Source organism: Agelaius phoeniceus, chromosome 2, assembly GCF_051311805.1.
Source record: "Agelaius phoeniceus isolate bAgePho1 chromosome 2, bAgePho1.hap1, whole genome shotgun sequence".
Taxonomy (NCBI): Eukaryota; Metazoa; Chordata; class Aves; order Passeriformes; family Icteridae; genus Agelaius; species Agelaius phoeniceus.
In genome coordinates, this window is record NC_135266.1 from 93,019,934 (window position 1) to 93,043,307 (window position 23,374).

General features: G+C 48.5%; 1 protein-coding gene across 3 annotated transcripts in view; it reads right to left on the reverse strand.

Moving 5' to 3' along the window:
* LOC129134803 (galactosylgalactosylxylosylprotein 3-beta-glucuronosyltransferase 1-like) overlaps positions 1-22,424 on the reverse strand; it is a 28,564-nt gene extending 6,140 nt beyond the window's left edge. The window contains exons 1-5 of one of the 3 annotated variants that reach the window (XM_054654485.2): positions 21,768-22,424; positions 3,202-3,350; positions 2,342-2,877; positions 830-1,126; positions 222-329 (exon numbers count right to left, since the gene is read on the reverse strand). In XM_054654485.2, the coding sequence (XP_054510460.1) occupies positions 243-329; positions 830-1,126; positions 2,342-2,877; positions 3,202-3,313 (1,032 nt within the window). In that variant the 5' untranslated portion in view covers positions 3,314-3,350; positions 21,768-22,424 and the 3' untranslated portion in view covers positions 222-242. Of the gene's footprint in view, positions 1-221; positions 330-829; positions 1,127-2,341; positions 2,881-3,201; positions 3,351-21,767 lie in introns of all 3 variants that reach the window. The other 2 variants (XM_054654484.2, XM_054654482.2) reach the window with 2 other exon arrangements.
* Positions 22,425-23,374: the final 950 nt, after the last annotated feature.

Sequence of the window (23,374 nt, forward strand, 5' to 3'; positions counted from 1 at the left end):
TCTGTCCGGCAAAACTCCCATATGGTCTGCAAGGAGGTTGAATGAGCAAGAAATGCAGAGCATACATGGGTAAAGATGAGAATCTACTTCTTGTCCAAAGGGTGGCATGGTGAATTACCAGAGAAGTTATATATGCAGTCTTTGAGGAAATAATAGCAGAAATAAGGAATCAGGTACAGATTATTTGCCTTGCTAAAAACAGTAAAGACAAAGATACTCACACCCTGGAGCTGGCTCTCTGCTTACACCTCTACTCTGGGGTCTGTAAACCCACGCTTGCCTTCATTAACCAGAGTGGGCCTCTCAGTTCTTGTGTGCCAGACCAACACCTAGAGGGAAGCACAAAGAGTTCAGAGCATTCTGAATAGCAGGGAAACTATGAAAATACTTCACCCATTGGGTGGGATCCTCAGAAAAGTGAGGCTCAGAGCTGTTTGAAGTATGTGATTGAAAGGGGTTGATCCTGGGAGACACTTTATGGGCACATGAAAAAGTGACAAGGAGGAGGGATCATTCTAGAGCAAAATTACAGACTCAACCCTCTGCCAATCCTCCTGGACTTTGGAGAAGCAATCTGGGCACAAATTGTACATCTGAACTTCTTTATTAATGAAGCATACCTAGCATTGCTCCTTAGCTCTCTCTGAGCTTCACGTCTGTGAAGAATTTAGCAGGCTTTGTCCATCTGTCTGTCCCAGCATCATTTGGCACTGACATGTGCCAGCACAGGGAAGGAACAATGGAAGGTGAGAGAGTGTGTCAGGAGGCTGTAAAAGCAGCCAGGACCCAGCAAGGAGACTGTATCTTTGAGATTTCTTCTACTACTCACCTTTGTGCAGTTAGCTGCTTTGGGCTCCAGCCCGTCCATAGTCACTAAATCCTTCAGCAGACTTGTTTCCTGGTAGCCTCCTTTAACTCCCTCCAGCTTGAAACTGGCATGAGGCTTCTCCAAAATCAACTTGATGCTGATAGCAAATCCGGCCATGTCAATAGCAAAGGGACGATTAGGGTCAAAGACGGTTTTCCAGCCCACCACCTTCCCTGCTGGGCTCACTTTTGGGGATTCATATCGCAGCCCCCCAACGAAAGCCACTGGCCAGACTGAGACCCGCCTTGTGTAGCGCATCTGTGTGCCAGAAGGAGACAGTGCTGTGAGAATTCAACCCCACCACGTCTGTCCCAACCCGTTAGTGCACCATCCTCTGCTTTCATTGGCACCTGTCCTCCCCCACGGACTTCCCACACCATCACATCGCTCTCGGCAGCACAAGCTCTAGTTCACCTTGCTGCTGCTTGAAGAGCCACAGCTTCCACAGTCACAAGGCAAATTCTTAGCACTTTATTCTCTGAACAACAACTCACTGCTTTTCTGTGCCCACATTCAGTCCCACAGAAGAATGATAACCTCTGCTTTTCTCATCCCATTTGAACTTTTACCTTTTTCTTATGGTAGAATTTTATCATTTTTGTAAATGCCAAATACTACTGCTACCAGGCCTCTAGCTCTGTCTTACCAACTCCACTCACTCCAGCTTCACACTCATGCAAGTAATCTCCCTGACTGATTCATCTTTGTCCTTATCTATTCCAATTTCTCCCCCCACCTCCTGACTTGTTTTTCCATCCATGACTACTGCCTAGAAGTGTGGGGGTTTATTGAAATTGTCAGAAAGGACCTGGAAGTAAGTAAAAAGGATGAGCTTAACAGAGACCTAACAACTCTGAAAACTGGAAATGTGTTGTGATGCATAATTCTGCTCTTCAAGTGGCCTAGTAGAGTTTGACTTAAATCGGTGACGAGAGTTTACTGGATTTTTGCAAATTCACAATAGGCTTGGCATCTCACAAAAGCCAGGTTTCCAGCAGAAGTCTGGGCAAGCTCCAGTGATCCCAGAGGCACAGCTCTCTTGTGGTGGCTGGAACTTGGAGAACTGAAGGGCAGCCAAAGAGTAAAGGTGGATAGAAAGTCAGACAACTCTTCTATCATCCCCTAACTATCACACCCCTACAACAGTGCAGATTTACACCTTGCCAGAAGTTTGTCTTTGGTACTTATTTAAATTAGGTCAGCTCTCCCTGAGGAGAGGTATAAATTCTGAGGCACACATCCCGTGGTCCCTGGCAAGAGGAACTCCAGCTGGTGCAATGATGAGTGAGTGGCTGTTCACATCCACAGCCTATAGCATGGCAAATATGTTCTTTGCCCTTTCAGCTTGCATCTGCCCTATACCCAGCTGCCACTGCATGGCAGAGTGGCGAGGTCTTTGCAAGTGCAACTGGGCTTAAGAGGCTTTGCAGCTCTATCCTGCTTTTCTGTCCCATGTAATTTTATGTCTCTTACCTCCTCAAAGAGCTCCAGGCTATAGGTGTTATCATCATCAGCAAAATAGACTACGCCTTCCGGTGGTGCGGTGTTGCTGAAGCTGTCCCTCAGCCAGTGCAGCCCCAGGTTCCTCTGTAGTGTCCCCCTTGGGGTGTGGGATGGGATCCAGGACAGACCCAACTTCAGGCTCTTGGGTGTCTCCACGTTGAGGTGGGTGAAGTTGAGCCCAGCCTTCTCCAGCAGGTTGGATACAAGGTTGGTCCTCCGCGGAGAGTCCTCCACCACCACCCAGTGCAGGTTCTGTACATGGAGGAAGGTGTTGGCCAGACGGGTCAGCTCAGCTTTCTGCACGGGCCGGGTGTAGGTCGGGGTGATAACAAAGATGGTTGGCAGGGTGTCTGACCATGGGGGAGGCCTGGAGTACACATAATTCTGGATGATTTTAGGCGTTGCTCCTGTGCTTTGCTGCTGCCGAGTGCATGATGGGAAGACTTCTTCTCTCAGTGCAGATGTACCATTAAGGAGAGCTTTAGAGGTCACGTTCTCGTCTGTCTCTTCTGGAACAAAACAAAGGAAGAAAGAGGAAAAAAACCCAAAAACATGTCAGAGGACTAATAACCAACAGGCTGCCTCATGTTCAGGGAGGCACACATCTATCTGGAGTTAGTGCTGCATCCTCTCTCCAAAGCCAGCCTAAGGTGCATGTTTAACACACTCTTAAGAACAGTTTATGTTTCTGCTGTCAGCAAACCCAGAGGGGGCCTTCAGGCAAGTCTGCCTTTGTTTAACCCTTCCCGTGAGAGAGCATCCTTGCTGAGGGTTTGCAACAGAAGTCATCACCGCCACCAGCACACTGACAGCAGAACTTTTGCACTTACTTCTCAGCAGGCTGAGGTAGTGGGTGGTTGGGTACTGGTGCCACAAGGTTAGGAGAAGAGCCCATGGCAAGGCAATCAGGAGCGTGGTAAGAAGGTTACGTCTCCTCAGCATGCTGCAGGGAGCTTCCAATGCCCAGGCATCTCTCTACCTTTCAGAAAAGAAAAAAGAGTAAGGCCTCCAATATATAAGCTGCCAAAAATGCAGGGAGGCATGACAAATGTTTGGCCCTGATCCAGCAAAGTGTTGTCTAAGTTTACAAGGAGCTCTATTAACACTTGAGGTCCAAACCATTATCCTACTTGGCCAACTCTGGTACCAATAGAAGGTTTTAGCTATTCCTGTTGCTCTAAAGAACCTCCCACAATCCCATGATGAAACCACTGTCCTTGAGTTAAGGTTGTTCATGTTGCTGATTCTGAAGTCAGAGAGGACTTCTACTTGCCTCCTGTTTGAGACTTGTGTTCATTCCTGAGCTTTGTTGTGACCATTTAATTTGCTTCTTTCATACAACTTTTTAGAGCTGTGTGCAAGATTTGTGTGCCTGAATATGCAAGTGGACAAAACAGATGTCAGGCATCCTCTAGATAGCCAGCACCTCTTAACACTTCTGCAGTGTTAATTCATCCTCCTTAGGCAGATGCATTGAGGCAATTGGGCACGCATGCTATCATCTACCAAGCATTCCATGAAATCCCTGCCTTGGTCATTCCACAGTGCTGGTGATGCCTGCTGAATGTTTAATTATCCCACATCCCTTTCTACTTCCGGTTTGCAGTGTTTGGCCATTGCAGCATTTCATTGAAATCACAGGACTTTGGTAGGGCCACCAGGCCCTACCAGTTTCTCCTGTACTCCTAGGCTGATGGCATTTTGAGGGAAGAGAGTGATGGCATCATGCTGATACAAAAAATTGAAAGGAGATTCAAATTGGTTGGCTCTCAATTCCAGCTCTGCCAGGGATTTTTAAGTACCGAAGGCCAGTCAGCTAAAACCAAGGTCCTCAAAGGGACACAGGCACATTTTGTTCAAAAGCAACTCTTTGCCCAGGATTTGGGTCCAGCAGCTCCTCATCTGTCCAGAGTGGAAGGATTGTCTTGCTTCAGCCATAGAGAGTTGTGGGAGAAGAAATATGACAACTAGTCTAAAAGGGCTCTGCAGTGACAGCAGCCACAGGGTACTGGAAGATATTAGGAGATGCTAATCTAAATTCATCCTCTGGGACCTCTTAGAATCTGTCTTTAATTGTTTCTCTGACATTTTACCTTGGTGTCCTGAAAAAACCAAGGAACATGCAATTGCAGGGCTCATCAGTGCTCTACCACCAATAACTGTCAATCCTGTTTCAGCCACATCTGACAGAAGACTAGCATGTCTCAGCAACTCCTCTGGTGGGCAAGTGGATGTTCATAAGCAACTCCTCTGGTGGGCAAGTGGATGTTCATAAGCCCTGTTAAGGAAATTACTGCAACACAAGCTTGTTCCTTGCTAGACACCAATGGTACCAATGATGGAGCAGTCCCTTCGGGAAACATATTCCCACTGACTGCTCCCCAAGCCAACCATTAATGGTGTTAATGTCTAATATTTCTTACCTTCTCACTCAGGAAACACCATGGTGTCCATTTCACTACTTTCAAGCTACAAATAGCTGATGAAGAAGTGGACCAAGGAAGCTGCATGGCCAGGGGCACACTGGAGTGTTTTGGTGATGTGAGCAGGAGCCTTGTGCAGCAAACATGCTGGCTCTGCTTAAGTGCATTGCTTTTTGATCACTGGCTCTGGGGCAGGTACAAGGGTGTCCCTCAAGCTTTAGTAGAGGTATTTGGTAAGCTACAGATCCAGGCCAGACACAGGGCAGGATGAGGTTACTCACACCAGGGACTGCTTTCCCCACAGGAAATCTTTTCTCTTACCAGTGTAGCAGCGCAGAGTAAAGCCTCCCATCACTCATGGCTGTGAGAACAGACAGAGCCACAAAAGAAATCTGAGGATTGCTATTAACAACTGCAGATACCTAGGCCCACCTGAGCCCTTGCTCAGGGTCATCACAGCTCCTTGCTTCCTCTGGTATGCTTGCAATTACAAATATCCCTGCACCAGACTCAGGCAGCCACTGCCTCTTCCCTTTTATTAAAGGCCTTAATTATACAGACACAGTTTCTATGCAGCAGACCTGCTACTGCTGCAAACTCAGGTTGCTTCTGGAGGGAAAGAGAGGACGAGGCAGTAGTGGCAGCCATGTTACCAATAGAGCACAGAGGAGAGTGGATCAGAGTTGGAAGAATTTTTAACGAATTCCTTTTCTAGTTCTTTTTCCTCCTCCCTCTTCCAGCCAGCCCTGTTCATGCTTCCCAAACACAGCAAACAAATGGAGATGCTGCCTGTGTGTGCAACTCCCCTGGTGCTCTGTGCTCATTTATTTCTGCATGCACCTTCTCTCTATTGCTTTTCCAAAGCAAGCAAGGCTGAACAAGTTAAACCCTGCATAAAGCCCCAGGTAACTTGTGAACCTCACAGAGGAGCTGACTTCAACTCCATTTAAAAAAAATCTCTATTGGAATACTTTATTTTCTCTTTAAAATGTTACCTTGTCTCCCCCACTGTCTCCCCCTGAATCCATCATGTGTACTCTTCTCTGTTGCTTTATATCTTTCACCTGCCTTTTCTCAGTCCTTCAGAGTCTCTTTTCTTCTCTGTTTCCAGGACTACAGAAATCCCCTGGCTTACTAATAATTTTAGCCTTTGTCTTCTGTCCTTACCCACACAAAGGCCCTTTGCATTCTCTTAATGTCCACCCCTCATGGAATATTTCCCACAAAGTGGTCCATTAAAGCATCAGTCCATCCTTTTGAAAACACAGCATCAAAATCCAGTCACATATCAATGCCTCTGGGAAGCCTACTGATGGCCCCAGTGGGGCTTACTGCACATATTTTTACCTACTTTTTATAATTAAAACCAAAGTCTCCTAAGTGGCTCGGATTAATTGCATGCCTGCTGGCAAACATTGCAGTGTGTATTCTTGGCACAACCAGCTACCTTCCTTCTGCCTTTAACCCCTCTCAGAGTAGATCCTGTTAAATGAGATTCAAGATCAGAAGAAATTTTTGTGATCATCTAAACCCATCTCTTGCGTTCATCTGGTAATTCCTGGGTTTAAGCTGTAGAGGGCAGGGACCATCTCTTAATGTGCTTGTACAGACCAGCACTGATCCCAACGGGAGCCTTTGGATGTGATTGCAATACAAATATTATTGATTGTACTCTCTTGCTGGCTCTTCTCCTCCCTTGCTATTTCTCCTGTCCTGCCTATTCCCCGTTCTCTTTCCTTTTCTTTTTTTCCCTAGTGTCTCCTGCAGCCCTTGTTTGTGTTACACACCCTTAACAACATTAGCTGAATGTTTGATGGATGCCTTCAATATGCTGCCTGTAGCCTTCTTGAGCTGTTTTCCAATTACACATCCCTCTTCTTAATTTCATCCATCAATCTTCTGTTCTCCATTAAAAAATAAACAAACACACAGAGCACAAAGCTGAGTATGATAGGGACAAAATGTTTCTCATACTACTTTGGCTTCACACTGCTTTGTCAGACTTCTCAGCTCCTGGGATGCAACACCATTCAGTCTCCATTTAAGCTCCTGTTCTAAGACAGGGGGCATTATTCTGAAAGGATTCAGGAGAAGACAATGAGAGAAGCACACAGAGGGAAGAGCTGGATTCCCTGGAATGATGCTGAAGAGAAACAAGATCTGGCTGAGGCGCAGACCATCACATGTGACCAATCCCTTCATCTGTTATTGACTAATTACCAGCAGGGTACAATTTGGTACAGGCAGGACAACCCAGATATTGAGAGAGGGATAAGGATTCCAGGCTGCAAAATGACCCGGGGAGTGACATTCTCCCTGAGCTGCAGAGTATTTGAAAGGACATGCTGGGTGAATGGGAGAAAGGTGAAAGTTAGGGAGAGACGCAGCTGACTGGGGATTATAAGGCTGACACATTCCAGTGCCTCTGACTTTCCTACAGTCCTGTTGGGAAGGTGCTCAATTTACATCCTTTTTGATAACTCAGAAATGGTTAGGATCACATGGGCTTTGGTAGCTCTCTGAGGTTCTGGTTCTGCCCTCTGCCTTCCTGATCCAGAATGAGAACCACACTTTTCAAAAAGTTTGCTCTGCAGGAGAGGTGATTTTCCAGCCTCTGGTTCAGGGCGGCCGGCCTGTCTGAGCCAGGCTTACAAGACTCTGAATGCTGGACCAACCACAGCCCCAGGACTGTATGGCTCTAGTCAGAGACACAAACTCTAAAGATCCTTATCTTCCCAGAGGGACAAATTTCACAGTTCAAACTGTCCCTTGGGAACATCCTGCCAGCCAGCGTAACGATTTTCTAGGCGAGCGCCCAAAGCAAACTACTCTCAGGTAACGGAGCCAAAAGTTTCAAGAACCGCTCCCTAATCTTGGTTTGAGCTGTGTTTGCAAGCCTACTGTTCTATGTGTACCCTGGGAGGACACAGGTGGAGAGGGGAGGAGACAGGGCTGTGAGGAGCAGGGCTGGAGCAGACCTGCAGGTAGCTGCAGATGACTCTTAATTTCACACACCAAAGCCATCAGCAGGGTTTTTGGTTTGTTTTCCTGCGTTTTGCTGCCTCTCTCCACCAGCCCCTAGCCACCTTGATCAAGTCCATGCAGATTTCATGAGTTCCCTAACTCCTGGTGTGGGAGATGTGATGCTGAAGGCAGAGCAGGGAGCTTTCAATTATTGATGAGAGCGACCTCTCTTTAAACAAGGAATGCATAATTCATGGCAGCGCCGGTATTTGTGGTGAGCAGCACTGGCTCAGTCCCTGCCTTGCTGAAATGCACAGGAAGACGCTGTCCCCTCTCCCTCCATTCCCTTGGGCCCATCAGAGCCTTCAGTTGAAACTACAATAGTGCTAAAAATTGAGACAGGCCGAGATGCTGCAGCGCTTCCCCTCACCAGGCAGCTGCCTCCCTGTTTGAGATGTGCACGATAAAGTGGGAGGATGGATTCAAGGAACCACAAAAGTGGGTGGAACGGGTTATTGCTCTGGGATAAGCACAGGTAATTACTGTGCAAACACAGCCAAAACAGGGCATTTCTCAGTAGTGAGACTCCTCCAACCCTCGGACAGGTCTTCAGGAATGGCATCCTTGTAGGACAGAAAGGGTAGGCTAGATCTAAAGGACAGTGCCTGAGGGTTCACATCCAGCTGTATTTCTTGAGGGAGTGGGAAAGAGAAGGGAAAAGGCAGTTTGGTTTTCTGCTCAGAAAGTAGCAATTTCTCCCCTAAACTCTGCTGGACCTCAGTGGCTGAAAAACAAAGGGGGGCAAAAAAAAAGAAGTGTTTTTTCTTGGAAGTGAAATGTTAATCATACAATCATGAAATGTTTTGGATTGGAAGGGACCTTAAAGATCATCTAGTTCCAACCCCTCTGCTGGGCAGAGACACCTTCCACTAGACCAGGTTTCTCAAAGCCCCATCCAACCTGGCCTTGAACACTTCCAGGGATGGGCTATCCACAACAACTCTGGGCAACCTGGCCCAGCGCCTTTCCACCCTCAAAATGAAGAACACCTTCCTAATATTTCACCTAAGCCTACCCTCTTTCAGTTTGAACCCATTCTCCCTTATCCTTTCCCTATATGCCTTTGTAAAGAGTCCCTCTCCAGCTCTATTGTAGCCCCTTTTAGGTATTTGAAGGTTCTCTGAGGTCTCCCCAGAGCCTTCTCCAGGCTGAACAGCCCCAACTCTTTCAGCCTGTCTTCATAGGAGAGGTGGATGGAACAGGGAAGAGAAGGGCTCTGATCCCACAACTGGGATCTTGACCTCCCAGTAGCCCAGGTAATAGTAGAAGACTGCAGTTCTGTCCCAAAGTGCAAGAGTGCTCTTCTGCTGGGGGTTTTAATCATCCCTCTGCTGCAGACCTGGCAAAGGGCTGCAGGCAAGTGACACCTGCAATCTGAATGAGGTGAGCACTCCCCTACTGCTCATGGGGAGAGAGGGCAAAGGAAAATTAACTGAGTCCCCATGAGAGACAAAACCCAGGGAACTACAAATAATAAAACAATACAGGGAAGGATGGCCAGGCTCTTCCATACAGCAGGAAGAGCAGAACTACCAGCAGCTGTGTAGTTTCAAGGCTCAGCCCCATCAACACTCTGTCCCTTGGTGCGCAGGCTCCTGTGGGGACAACTTCCCCAGGAAGTGAGTCACTCTCAGTGAAACAGCTGCCCCTTCCCAAGCCCCTGCACCTTTTCCTCAGAAGCAAAGAAAGGCTTCATCCTCCCCTGCCAGCTCTGATCCCTTCACCATATGGGAGCACAGTTACTTCAGCCCAGAAACCAGGCTTGTGCCTCAGGAATACACCATGCACAACCCCCTTCCCTCCACTGCCCACATGAAGCCAAGCTGAGCATTCCTCAAAGCTTGGTCTGTAAATAGCTTGACAGTGCACCTTTCTGAAGAGCATCCTTGTCCTAGACATGTGGCTTGTGTGTGGGAGCATGGACTGAAGGAGGGTGGTGCTTTATAAAGGGATTACTTCCAAGCCAAAAAAAAACCCCAAGCCAAACCCACAAACAACAGAAAACAAAAAAGAAATTTGATGGAGCTAATTAAATCTGTGGGCTAGGTCCCACAGGAGCCAATACTTTAGAGACAGCACATGGCTCAGCCTGCTATCCCCAGATAGATCAAGGGTATCCAGGCCCTATCTGGGCTATCAGCAGGAATGGAGATAACCCAGTTTGAATACAGACTAGACCTTGAACTTGGCTGCAAAGCCTGTCCTTGCAGGGAGCCTTCCACAGCCTGAAAAAGGAGGTCTAAGTCAGGCTATTTTTAATCAGCCCAGACCCAAATGTCCTTCACGATTGATCCATACAACCTGTCACCACATTCTGCTCCCTGAGCATAGGCCAGGGTGGGCTGTGACTCAGAGGGACACAGCCCTCTGCCCCAGCACAATTTCCCTGCACTGCAGAGCCATAATCCAGGGGTGCCAGAAATACCCAGAGAAAGATTAGCAGCTCAAGCCCAAAGAGAAGCAGGGGGTACCAGATATCTCCTGAGAAAGCTTGCTCTCTCCTGAAAGCCCTCTAAGCTTGGAGTTATCCTGTCTTGAAAGGGAACTCAGGGGCTTATTCAGACGTCAGCTCCTCTTCCCTGCTGCTGAGCTCTGGCAGAACTGAGGTCCTTTATAGATGCTGATGACTATTACAGAATAATAATTCCAAACGTATCAGCATGAATCAGCCCAATATCTGCATTAGCCAAAAAAAAAAAAAAAAGAAAGAAGCTTTTTTTTTTTCCAAGGAGGCAAAATAATTCTAAGGAAGCAAAAACAATAGTGGATTGTTCCAAAGTTTCTGTATATCTCATTCAGAGCTTTCCCTACTGAGTTAACAGCTGATGCCTGTTCAGCAGGAGTGGGAGCTGTCATTTTACAGCTTTTTTACAAAAGCAGAAAGGAAAAACCCATAGTATTGCCTTCCAGAACATTTTCAAAGATGGAAAGGAATTACTTTTTCAGAGAAAAAGGCATTAGGCATTATTTGATGATAACTACATTTCACAGGTGCTTGTTATGGGGGAAAAAAATCACATTGATCACAAGCTCCTTGTAAAGATATGGGGCCCAAAGGCCAATGCTGTTCCTCTGATAGCAGCCAGGATACAGAGACAGGCTTTGATCTCAGCTGTGTGTCAATATGACATCAAATGCAGACCTCCAGAGGAACAAGCTATCACTAATGCACACTCTTGATTGATTTAGACAGCTTGTTTTCCTCCTGCTTTCAAAGGCAATGTTGAAATGCTCTTCCCTGCTGGACTTCCCCATTACTCCTAGGGAGGGCAAAAGAAAGCAAAGGAGAAACTTCTCTGGCTGAAATCACAGTGCAAATGAGTGGGGCAGCAGTTTTGTCATTTAAAACACCAGTATAGCTAAATATGTCTACTCTCTTCCCAAAATCTGTGAAAATACTGGCATTTTAATGGTTACATGTGTGTGTTGGCCCCCTGAAGAATCAGAGCCCTGATCTGTTATTGTATGGAGAGAACTGTGGGCAGAGAATGAATGCAGTGCAAAGGCAAGAGTCCCCCTGAGTTTTTATTTGGGAATGCTGGCGGAATGATGTGATCAATAAAAGCATCGTGCAAACAGCAACTTTGTGTGGAATGTTCTTGTGGGTGGCTGCTCCATATAGACTAAGACAGAGAGGACACTGAACAGCACTGATGCCACATCATGCAGGTGTTAGTTGTGTGAGATCACAGAGAGGAGAAACACCACTCTGGTGTCTTTGATGGACATTTTTGCTGTTGCAGCTCTCTGAGCTGTGTGAAATACGCTCACTTTGTAACTGGCTGAGATGGTCCAAAATGCTAATTCTGATTTCTTCCTCCAAATAAATCATCAGCACTCATTATATTTGCCACTTGCTGTGCAGCATCCAAGTGTCATGTGGACACTTTTAGAAACAAACTCAGAATGGATAAATTGGCACCTAAAGAATTGTCTTTTGCAATTGATATATGTTATGGTCCACTGCTTGATTTGTACCTTAAATGCCACAGCTGATCTGTATAGCTTGGGCTTCATTAAAAGAAGCACTAGAATGAAAATTAGAGTCAGCACACAGTGTTTATTTTTCTGCCTTCTGCTTGTGAAATAAAAAGGGAAGAAGAGAGCAAAAGAAAAAAGGGACAGGAAGCTGATAGTCAGTGTCCTGCTAGGACTATCCTGCTGTCCTTCCCTGTCCTAACAGGGAAGCTGTTGACTCTGGACTACAGGCAGGCCACGTTCAAAGAATGCACCAAGGTGGTTGAGATCAAACCCATATGCAATTCCCACCACCTGGGAATGCCAGGGGAGCAATATCTAACTTGGGCACTGGCAGCAGCTGCAAGCCTATATCCCTGCATCATGATCAGAGTAAGTTTTATTTTGTAGAAAAAGTTAGCAGTGGATGCATTTGGGTGAACAGATGGAGCTAAGGAGTAGCAAAAGTCACATGCCCCTTTCTAACAACAATTCAAGACTACCAGAAAAAAAGGATGTGCGTTTTGGTTTCTGTTTTTCCATGTCTTGCACAGTTAAAATGGAAGAGTCTGTTGGGAAGGCAGGGAAGGCCGTGAGGGAATTGAGGGCAGACGAGCTCACAGCATGAGAAACAAATTGCTCTCTCTCTTAGAGTGCATGGAGCTTGCCATAGGGCTTGCTTGTATAGGGATTGCTCTCTGCCATGCTCCTTAATTGCACATGAAAGCAGCCTGGTCTGAAAGTGTCTTTGCATGTAGTGTTTATAAAGCTTCCCTTGGGAAGGAGGTCAGCCTGTGCAGTATTGTACTCATGGGCCTATCTGTGAAATTGTGTGCTTCAGGCTGCCCTAGGCCTGGGTGCAAAAGGGGTTTGATACTCCCCCAGGCTGGATCTGTTTCCTGAGATTGGAGTATCATCTTTGCACAAATAGAACCACGATAACCCTGGGAGATGTGTCCCCCCAGCTCTTGCACCTCTGCCCTCTGCAGGGTGTGCTGGGCAGTGCTGTCCTGCCTACCTTACTTCCACATTCATGGGCTGCCAGTTGGCCTTGGAGCGAAAAACTGATGAATAGATACTTCTGGCTGGAGAGGGAAGACGAACTAGGCTTTTTTTGAACCCTTCTCTGCAGTTTGAGAGCCCTTGGAGCTTCCAAGGCAGACCAAGTTGGCCTGGAGGATCAGGGCAGAGAAAGAGTGGTTTCTTGTTAAAAGCAGAAACGCGCTGCTGCTGTACATCTGAGAGGTGGATATGAATCTTTCCTGATTCTGGGGATGAATCTGGCTCCCTCCTTGTGCTCAGGGAAGGAAAGTTCTCTCTGGTTTTGAGGATGTTTGTGGAGGTCAACAGGCAAGGTTAGGTATTTCTAGCTTCACACATGCACATGTGAACTACCTCCATCCGCTACCAGCTCCACAGAAAATACCCCTGAAGGGCCAGCAATAGCTTCTAGGTAGAGGAAACATCCAAAAACTGCTTGGGAAGGAAGAAGGAAGAAACTGGATTTTTGCTTCTGCTGCTGTAACTAATTTCTAGGCCATTTGTGTTTGTTCTGGTGCTCAGGTTAGGACCCATGTTTGGGTTAGGAAAGAATGACTTGGTATCAGATTTTATCAGTCTGGTAAGTGCAGTGCAAAAGGGAGTACACAAGAGCAGAAATCTTGCCTAGTGACTATTTTGCACCAGTGTTTAACAGTTCCAGGACTTGGTTTGACTTCAAGAGAGTTACAATCCAAGTGTCCTTGGCTTGGCATGGCTTGATGGACTGTGAATAAAACTTGCTGAGATGGCAGCTGATCTACCACTGAACAGGAGCTGGTGTTGACAAAAGAGCCACAAGCATCCTCTGCAGCACCTCCACAAGAGGCTGCTAAGTGGGAAGAAGTGTACAGAGTTTGTCTAGCACACTGACATGGCTAGGAGTGTGGGGAGTATAAGTACAAGTGGGGAGACTGGTCATGATACAGGAACAGGCTTGGATTTATTCTCAAGAGGCTGACAAGAGAGGCTTTTAGAGGTCGTAAGAGCAATTTTAAATAATCCTTTCCCAAAGAATCCTTTGGGGTGAACTATATTCACCCCTAAAAGTCCACACAGAGGTCAACAGTGATGATCTTAGCAAAATGCTTATTGGTGTCCTGTGACTTTGTAATGGTCCTGTTCCCTTGTAATGAAGCTGCTGATGCATATCGAGTAATCAGAGATTTATTGTGTTTTCCTTAATGCTCCAAGAGTCCTATTCTAACAGTGAAGTTAGAAACCTCACTTTGGCTGGAAAAAAACCTCCTGTTATAATTGGATGACATGCTGCTGAGCACTGTAGGTTTGAGGAAAATAGAAAACAGTATGAGAGTTGCTAACCAGAATGGGAAACACACTGGGATTACTGGAGGAGTTATGGAGAAGCCTGTGGGCAGCTGCACTTCAAAAGGTGCTGGTATCCCATGCTGGAGAGCAGACATATGAGTTTAGGCAGAGCAGGGGACTTAACTGTAGAGAACACCTGAAATAACTAATTGTTCACAAAACAGAAAATGTAAGAGGTTGGTAGAGGTGGTTCCAAGGGCAAAAATAAAACAAAAATAGGCTGGGGGAATAATGTTGGCCAGGCTGAGATCTGCCACTTAATAACACTTGACAAAATGCAAATAATTTCTCCTTCCTAAAGATCTGCCAGGGGATGCCTCAGCTATCTGGGGTCAATGATTAACACTCCTACCTCCTTTTCTATAGCTCCATAGAGATGAGGAGCTGGCACACGTCTGAGGGAGGAAAAAGCTTGCTGTGGACCGTGGAGCAGCAGGATTTGCCAGCTTGCCTCTGACTGCCCAGCCCAGCCCTGAGCTACAGCTCAGCCGGGCTCGTGTTTGACTTCAGCACACACTGCTTGTGGGCTTTGTAGAGGTGCACAGGGATAATCAGGATTTGGTTTCTATTTGCTTGCTAATTTCAGCCCCTGCTGTGAGATTTGGATGTTTCTGAGGATTCTGTATTAGCTTTAATGATTAAAAAATTATTTCAATGCTTAGTGAAGAAGATGCATGATCTATCATAGAAGCCGCTTAGCAACAGGACTCATTAAGACACGTATTAGTACAGAAAGATATCCTTGCCCCAGCGCCCTCTTGGAATGACTATCCACTCATCTAAACAAGATAAAGGTCTTTGCTGGCCTCCTGTGAGGCCAGAGGATAAAGCAGTCAACTGTGAAACAAGATTTCTTGGTTCTTTTTCTGTCTTCAACTATGCGTCAGTATGTGGATCTGGGCAAATCATTTCACCTGCTTCAGTGCCTCAGTTCCCCCACAGGTGAGATAAGCACAACAATGTATGAGCACTCTGGGGAAATGACTTTCAAGTGCCTAAGCTCATTAGAGAAAAAACAACCAGAGCAGTGAATAAAACTGTCTCAGCCCGTTGCTGGTAGTTTGTACTAACCACATGGTTCACTTTGTCCTCCTGAAGCCCCACATACAGTTAGCTAATTACAGGGGAGAAAAAAGATCTTCTCCTAGCTCCTTACCACCTGGTGGTAGCCAAGCACAGATGTTAAAACTTGTCATTTGGCTCAAAAGAATTCATTTTAGGCAAAGCATTTCTGGTTATCCTTCAAGGAAGGAAAGGGTCTGCCAGTTCTGGGGCAGCCTCTAATTTTGCTCAAAGGAGCCCTGTTAAATACCACTTCTGAGAGGAGAACAGTAATACTTTGTGTTTTATTTCCAGAGTCATTCACTGAATCTCTCAGGCAGCAACATTCTTAGGAGGAAAAACAGAAGAGGGGTGGAGGAAGCAGGTGTAAGAGCAGACATTTCAGTCCACAGTGAAAAAGCAGAGGCATTCCTGAATCTTGGGCTTACATGCAGGACAGTGAACTTCATACCTGGATGGACAAGCTGTGGTCACACCTCAGTGTGGGGTAAGGGTAAAGGAAACCTAAATGACAGGAAAACAAGGGAAGAAAAATAGGTGTAGGTGAGAAACTAAGGTGTGACTGAAAGTGATTCCTGAGGAATGGAAAGGGAACAGAAGAAATGAGGTTAATGGGAATGCAAAAGGAGGAGGAGGAATGAACAAGGGTGAGGGAGCAGGAGACCAAGTGGGACAGCAAGCAGGAGGCACAGTCAAATCATCTGAGTGCTCTCTGAAGAGATTGCCTATTTTGTTTCTGCCCTTTTTTTGTGTGTGATCTTGCCTTAAAATTGCAGGAATGTGGCGGCACAGCACTGGCGCTCTGATTTATTAATTCCATCCCGTCCCACAAGCCCATAAAACAAAAGCATCTGTGTTTGCTCGAGAGAAAACCATGAAGGGCCTCATTCACGTCAGAGGTGGAGAGAGAAGCTGGCAGATAGAGGAAAGTCATCGTCTCCTCCTTCCTTTTCACCTTTGTGTGGATCTGGGCTGGGGGAAGGGCCTCGAGAGAGAAGGATCCAGGGGATGAAGTACCAGCAGGGAGAAAGTTAAGATCACCCTGGCATTTGTGCTGGAGAAAGTGGAGGGGAGACACAATGAACACAATGGCTGGACCAGTGAGGAAGGCAGCCCAGCACAGCAGAGAGGACAAGATCCCTTGCTGCCACCCAGGCTCACCCAGCACTGGTCTCTGAAGTGGCACTTTGTGCAATGTCACTCCAATGAACACCAGTCCCATTGCTGCAGTCACAGTCAGGGCTTTCATGAAGCCTAACTCATAGCTATGGACATAACCATAAAAATAAATTAAATCTGCCAGTCATAGGAGAAATACCCTTTTTTAGCTTTCAGAATGAGGGAGGGTCAGGGCAAGATGAATGTTAACTATCCTACTTTAATAACTGGGGCATGAAGGGGGAGAGGAGCCAGCAGCCTCTACTCCTGCCAGGCAAGGATCAACTGTGCTCTTTCTATCAAGAGGCACTGGGAGATTTTTGTTGGGAGCAGAGGACCTTGCTAAAACCCTGCCCTTAAGGACAGTGTCTTTAGAAGCCAGGCTGCCCTGCAACACCCAGGGGAGCATCACCTCAGGGTCTGCAAGTTACTGCTGCCTGCCTGGCCCTTGGCTTTTCCTCCAAGTTCTCCCACACAAGGATTGCTGAGGAGCAATCCTGCTTTGCTTAGCAAATCACAGTTCCCATGTGCCCTGTACTCCCACACACAGACCCACCGTGAACTTACAGAACGAGACAACACTGCTGCTCTAAAATCTTTTATCCAGAGCTGAGATTGCCCGACTGCTAACCCTGTTCAGCTCCAAGTAATCCCAGCACTTTGCTTGGCTAGAGGTTGGCTGTACTGGGAATAAGTGCCCTTGCTCTCATTGACAAGAGGTAACATCCAAAGAAAACCATTTCCTTTTGCAATGCAGCATTATTCATAGACCAGCACCACATAAAGTTGCCAGGACGCTGGCAGTCTGCTAAAATCCACAACATGGGCAGGGGAAGTGGCAGCGTAAGCACCACTGGACCAGCTCAAATCTCAGCAGAAGTTAACCTGAACCTGCTCCAGCTGACAAAACCCAAGCCTAAAAGAGCTAAGTGTCAGCACACAGGCTGGAAAACACTTTTTTTTTGCTTCTGCCTGGAAACTAAAATATGCCCCAGTGATTTTCACTTAAAGACGTCTCTGTCCTTTTGTCCTTCGTCTTACATTGATCAGTGTTGGGGGTTTGGAAGGTATAAAAAATCCTATGCTAGAGGATGTGAGAGGTTCAACCCTGAAGATTTAAATATCTTTCAAGTCGACTGCCCTGTCCACTATTCATCTATCCATCACAATTTCTACTCTTCCTGAATCCTACACTCAGCACCAGCAGCATCTTGTAGCACAGAGTTCCTTATGTCACAATGCACAGCATGGGAAAATGCTTACTTTTATCATCAAATTGCTACCTTTCATGTTTTCCTGAATGCAGTCCAGTTCCTCTACTGAGAAAAGCCCTGTAGAGAAGCATTCATTCTCCCTCTTCTGTGTTGTTGATTGCTTTGTTTTTCACCCCAATATCCCTCCTCATGTGTCTTCCTGAGCTAACTAACCCCATCTTAAGGAATCTCTCTATGTGTGCCAGGCATTAGTGGGATTACCTGATCAGAGTAGGGATGAACAGCAAACAAAATCTGAAGGTCCCTTTGCTGGAGCTGTGGATCCCATTGCTGTGTCTCAGACCTGGGAAGCTGTGTCTCATGAGGAAACTTAGATCACGTTTTATAAATCCCAGGAATTTGCAGAGTGCAATGTTTTCATCTCAGGCAGAAAGATGTCAGACAGCCCCCCACATTGTGTGGTGGAGGAGGCCAGCAAGGTAGCTGATTGAACACTTGGGAACATTGGCAAAGTAGATAAATTTGAGTTTTAAGGAAAGGCCTTTGGGAGCACTAATGTCACATGACAGCAAGCTAGAAGATACTTCAAACTCTTAATTATGAGCCTGCACAGCCTAAAACAGCATGAAAGATTAAAGGACCAAGTTTTCTTAAGTGTGCTGACCACGGGCTGAGATGCAGTTTGGAGAGGTACCCCAGCCTGGGGATCTGACCAGTGTCCTTTCAAAAACTGGGCTTAGGCAGTCATGTGTGCACCTGAGATGAGGATGCTGACAGCCCCAGGTCTCATCCATACCCTATATTTATTAGTCTTTTGTGGTACTGGTAGGTTTGAAAATCACAGTCCTGTTAGGCTGAGCTGCTTCCCAGCAAGTGCTTCCCAGAGACGCAGGGGCCTCTGGCCTGTGAGACAGATGATCTGGGGCTGTCTCAGCTCTGACGCGCTGAGCTGCCGTGTCTCCCTTGTAGAGAGGGGGTAGTCATCCTGACAAACAGCTCTGTATGTGGGCAGGCAGTGCTCTTAATCACACATGCACAGTGCTTGGAGATCTTGGGATGGGAAGTGGTGCAGAAAAGCCTAATGCTTATTATTAGGTAGAAAGGCCAGGAGCAAAAAGGGCAGAGTGATTTTAGACTCCTCCAGGGCCCTGGAGGTGTGTGGGACCCAGATTCCAGTCTGGCTTATTACCTCCTTTTTAGGCTTCTTCTTTTATTAGGAACAATTAGATACAAGGAGGAAGGGGACAGATATCATCTTTCCTGTGTACATCCTGCAGAGAATAATTGCAGAGCTTTCTCAGAGCAATTTTGCATGCTCAGTAAAGGGCATCTTTGAAGCCTATCAAATATCTCATCCCTTGCAGGCATACATATGAAGGCTTGCAACACACGTCTTTATTGCTCCCAAGTATTGTGAACAGGAAAGACCATCAAAAGTGCTCAAGGCGAGGAATAAGAGGCCTTGGAAGTAGTTCCAGGAGGTGGATGGAGTTGTGGGGTGGCTTCTTATGTTTGGAACGGGAACTTTGCCTCCTGAGGCATTGGAGGAAAGCAGGAGGTGACTGTGCACCAGCACCCTGGGAGAGAGGGGCAGCTGAGGCTGGAGTTATGAAGGCACTGAGAAACACAGGGATTGTAGAGCACTGTCATTGGCAGGTGACTGCTGTGGTGAAGAGGGTAGGAAAGCCATCCAGGGGTACAGCTGGAGACAATCCAATGCAGGCTCCTGCCAGCAAGCTGCCTACTGGGGACAACTTTGGTCTCAGACACTAAGGACATCTCCTGGCCTGCTGCTAAAGCAAGGGAAAATTTCCTGCCAAAAAGCACCTTTATCAGTGCTTCATAGGCAAGAAGAAGGATGCTGGGTATGCAGGTAACACAGCCTTGAGCTGTCCAGTACAACCTTGGACACTCTGCAGGGAAGATGTCATTAGAGAACACAGGCACTAGGGACCAAAATATTCCCAAACCATGGAAAGAATATGAATTTAAGGGCTGTACATTGTGGAAGTGTTTTCTCTCTGGCGTACATTTAGCTGCTGTATAGCTCTGTACAGCTCCCTAGGCAACAGTCTTCCCAGATGACACTGTAACAAAGCCCAAAGGTGCGGGAGCTTGCCTCATTAAAACCCTTGTGGAGGGAGCAAGTGTCCTCAGCCCAACTGCTTTGTTTTCTATCCCGTGGCTGTTCAAGTGTCTTGCAAGCCAGGCTGAGGCCTCTTGTTGTAAAGGTGGCTGCATCTCAGCTGTGCTCTGTGTCAGCTCATTGAATTGCTTTGGGATTGCAAGGTTGCCTAGATGGTTTTGCTATTATTATCATTATTATTATTATTATTACTACTATTATTGTTACTGCACTCAAAATGTCAAAGAAGAGCTTTAATTTGATCTCACCAGATTCCTGAAACACCAGATACAATGAGTTAGCTGCCCATCTACCTCTGTACCTTAATTGCTCTGCAGAGCCTTAATTCAATGCAGACTGAAGTGCCCTGAAAGCAACACCAAAGTCACTCCTGTGAGGGACAGGGGGAGGGAAGACAGGAATCACAGTCATGGAGCTCCTGGCCTCACACCGGGCAGGCACAGCATGCGCTCAGCTACTGGTGCTGTTTCCCTGGTGTGCCTGCCCACAGAGAGATTCCAGGAAACCATGGAGCAGGCACCAAACAAAGGTGATGGAGCCCCCACATCCTGCTCCAGGGCACGAAGAAAACAGGATTGGCAGCACGCACGGCTGCAAACAGATGTGACACAGGCTGTCACATACAGCTCTGCCAGTGGCTTCCTCGTGCCCTGTAACCCTCTCTATTTCCTGAGACAGAGGTTCCCATAATCTCCTACTGAGGAATCACATTTTAGAATATTGATAGCCTCCCTTTTTTGAGGGTCCTATCCTGCTGTCTCTGTGCACCTATCTCCCAGCTAGTGGAAGTGGTATCTTGCCTCTGTTTCTAGTCCGTCTGAGGCTATTGAGGTCACTGCCTTGCACTTCTGCTGGCTGTCCAGAGGTACAAGGTGTGAACCTCCCCATCCATTTTTCCCTTTTTGCACCTGATGAGATTTAAGCCCAAGCAGAAGTGGGTGATCAGACTCATGTGTGAAGCTGCTGTACTTTGCTACACTCTCTGCATATGTGCTTTGCACAAGGAAGCTTCCTCTGAGTCCAAAAAATGAGCTGAAAGCACCTGCAGTGGCTGCATCGCTCACTCTCCCCCAGTCCCTTGCTGAGCTGTGTGGACTTCAAGTTATCGGACGGGCATTTATAGCTTGTCATTATTGCTCTGCTGTGGTGCTGCTTGCTGCTGCTCTGCTGATTCCAACACCCCTTCTCTCCAGCTGCACAGAAACTGCCCCTTGGCAGCTTTCCCTTAGGAGTCAGTGAGGAACTGGCTGCTTCTCTCCAGATTTGCAGCACCTTGAGGGGTTTCTCTCTGTCACACATTAGCTGCTGAGCCTCTCCCTCTCCTCCCCTGGCCCGAGGCTGGAAGGGTCAGTGGCTGGAGCGGGAGGCCGAAAAATGTACTTTCCAACTCGCCTAGCAAGATCCACCCCAAGCTGCTCCAGAAAACCAGCAACTGCATCTCTCGGCAGACACCCGTGCGCGAGACAGGTGTAGAACAGGGCAGAACTCTTCCCCAAACCTCCTACTCTTGCCCTCTCCCAGTCCACGTCTGCAGAGTCCCTCACTGGGACGCTCACCTGGGGTCGGTTCCAGCGAGGCTGCCAGTGCCTGCACACAAACCCCCTTGTCGCCCTTCTGTAGTTTGGCTTCTCCGGTATTTGTCACCGAGAGGCGCAATGAAACCTCTCCGGGAGCAGCGGCGTGCCTGGGACCGGCGTTGGGTACCCATGCTCGGAGATCCCAGCGGCGAGATTCCCGGGTGGATACACACCAGGAATGAAGGCATCTCCCCACAGCTGGAAAATTCCAGCCTGGGACTGGGATGTCGCTCCCCTGGAAGGTGTCCGGACCAAGGTGCGGGGGGATGCAGGGACAGGGGCTCCCCGTCAGGAGCGGAATCGGTTCTGGCGCTGAGCAGGGATGAAGTTCGGGGATACAGCTGCCGGTCGCGGGGCAGAGCACCCCTCCAGCACCAAGCGCCGGGGGACCGCAAGGTCACCGCTGTATCCCCGGCACTGCTCCCACCCGCAAAGCCCCGGTGCCCGAGCGCGGGGTCTCCCGCTTACCTGGCGAGATGGGCCGGTCACGGCGGAGACGCCGGGGCGCCGGGCGCGGGGCGGCACCGCGCCGGGGGCTGCCGGGGGAGCATCGCCCGCCGGCGGGCGGAGGCGTGTCCTCCCTGCGCCCTGCGAACGGCACCGGCACCGGGACCGGCCCGTCGGCGCTGCCGGCGGATGGCGGCGCCCGCCTTCAGACGGCGCCGGCGATGCGGCTACGCGCGGCGCGGAGCCGATTTAAGGCCACCCCGTGCCGGGGGTGGGGGGAGCGCCGAGGGCCGCCCGCAGCGGCTCCTGCGCGCCGCGCATCCCGCGGGGCCACCTTAAGCGGGGAAGGGGCGAGCGCGGAGCCAGGGAGGGGGGAAGGAGCGGCGAGGCGGCGAGCGGGGCCGGGAAAAGCGGGAAAGGCGAGCGGGGCCGGGCACGGCCGCAGCGCTGCCCCCGCCGCCCTCGAAGGGGGAGGGTTCCCTGCCCCGGCCGGCCGCTGCTCTTCCCGCCGAAGGCGAGGGGCGGGATGTTGTTGCCCGTGCCGAGGATCTCTCTTTGCCGCTGACCGGTGCTGGGGTGATTTCCCGCTCCGGCTGCTTCAAGGAAGAGCCACCTGCGATGGCTACAACCCGTGCGGATTGGCTATCTGCAGGGCAGTCACAGCGGCCACAGTGCTTCACGAATTTGGTCCCGCACTTGCTGCTTGATGCGCGCGTCACCACTGCCTGCCTCAGTTTCCCTGATGTGGGATGATGGTGATGTCGGTGCAACCACTTCCCACTGCGGCAGCCGCTGGGCCATTCCTTGCTCTGGCCACATGAACAGCCACAGCCAATGCCTTGTCTGGCGGCCTCTGCCTCGGAGCAGGTTAAATGGGAGCAGAAGACCAGCCCGCTTTGGTTTTCCCCTACCTACCTCCCTTAGGTGCTGTCTCTCGGCCATAATAAAGTCACCATGCTGCTTGAAGGGGGGTGTGACAAGCAGCTCTTCCGTCAGGCTCCCAGCTGGGGCTGGATGCACAGAGGGCAGAAGTGAGGGCTCTCACACCTCAGCCCTGCTGTAGGGGACTTCTCCTTGCACTGGGCTGCACAGCACACATCGATCCTTCCCTTACCCTTCCGAGCGTTGTGACTGCCATATTCCAGGAGTTTCTCCTGGAGAGGTTTCAGGTCTCAGCAAACCATGAGGCACACAAAGTAGCACAGTCCCAGGCTATGGTGGGGACTTGTTGATCACATTTGGCTTCAGGTAACAAAGCTCCTGCCATGGGATGCAGTAAGCAGGGCAAAATGTTTTGATATCCTTGGCTGGCAAGTGCTCTTGGAGAACAGGAGAAGTCTGCCTTCTCAGGATAGCTGGCAGGTCTTGGCCACGTTTCTTTCTAGAACAGGCATTTCTGAAAACACCTTGAAAAGAAAGACATCAAGTGACATTTTACAGCCCAAATGACATTTGCAAAGTGGGACACAGATGCAAACCCAACACAGGCAAAGCAGCAGGCCAGGGCCAGTGCCTTTGCTCACCTGCTTCTCCCTTTGCCAAGGGCAGGTTCCAAGCAGTTGAGTTCAGTGCCCAGAAGGACTATGGCCATGGTCACCACTACTGTGCTCATGGCTGTGCAGAGCCAC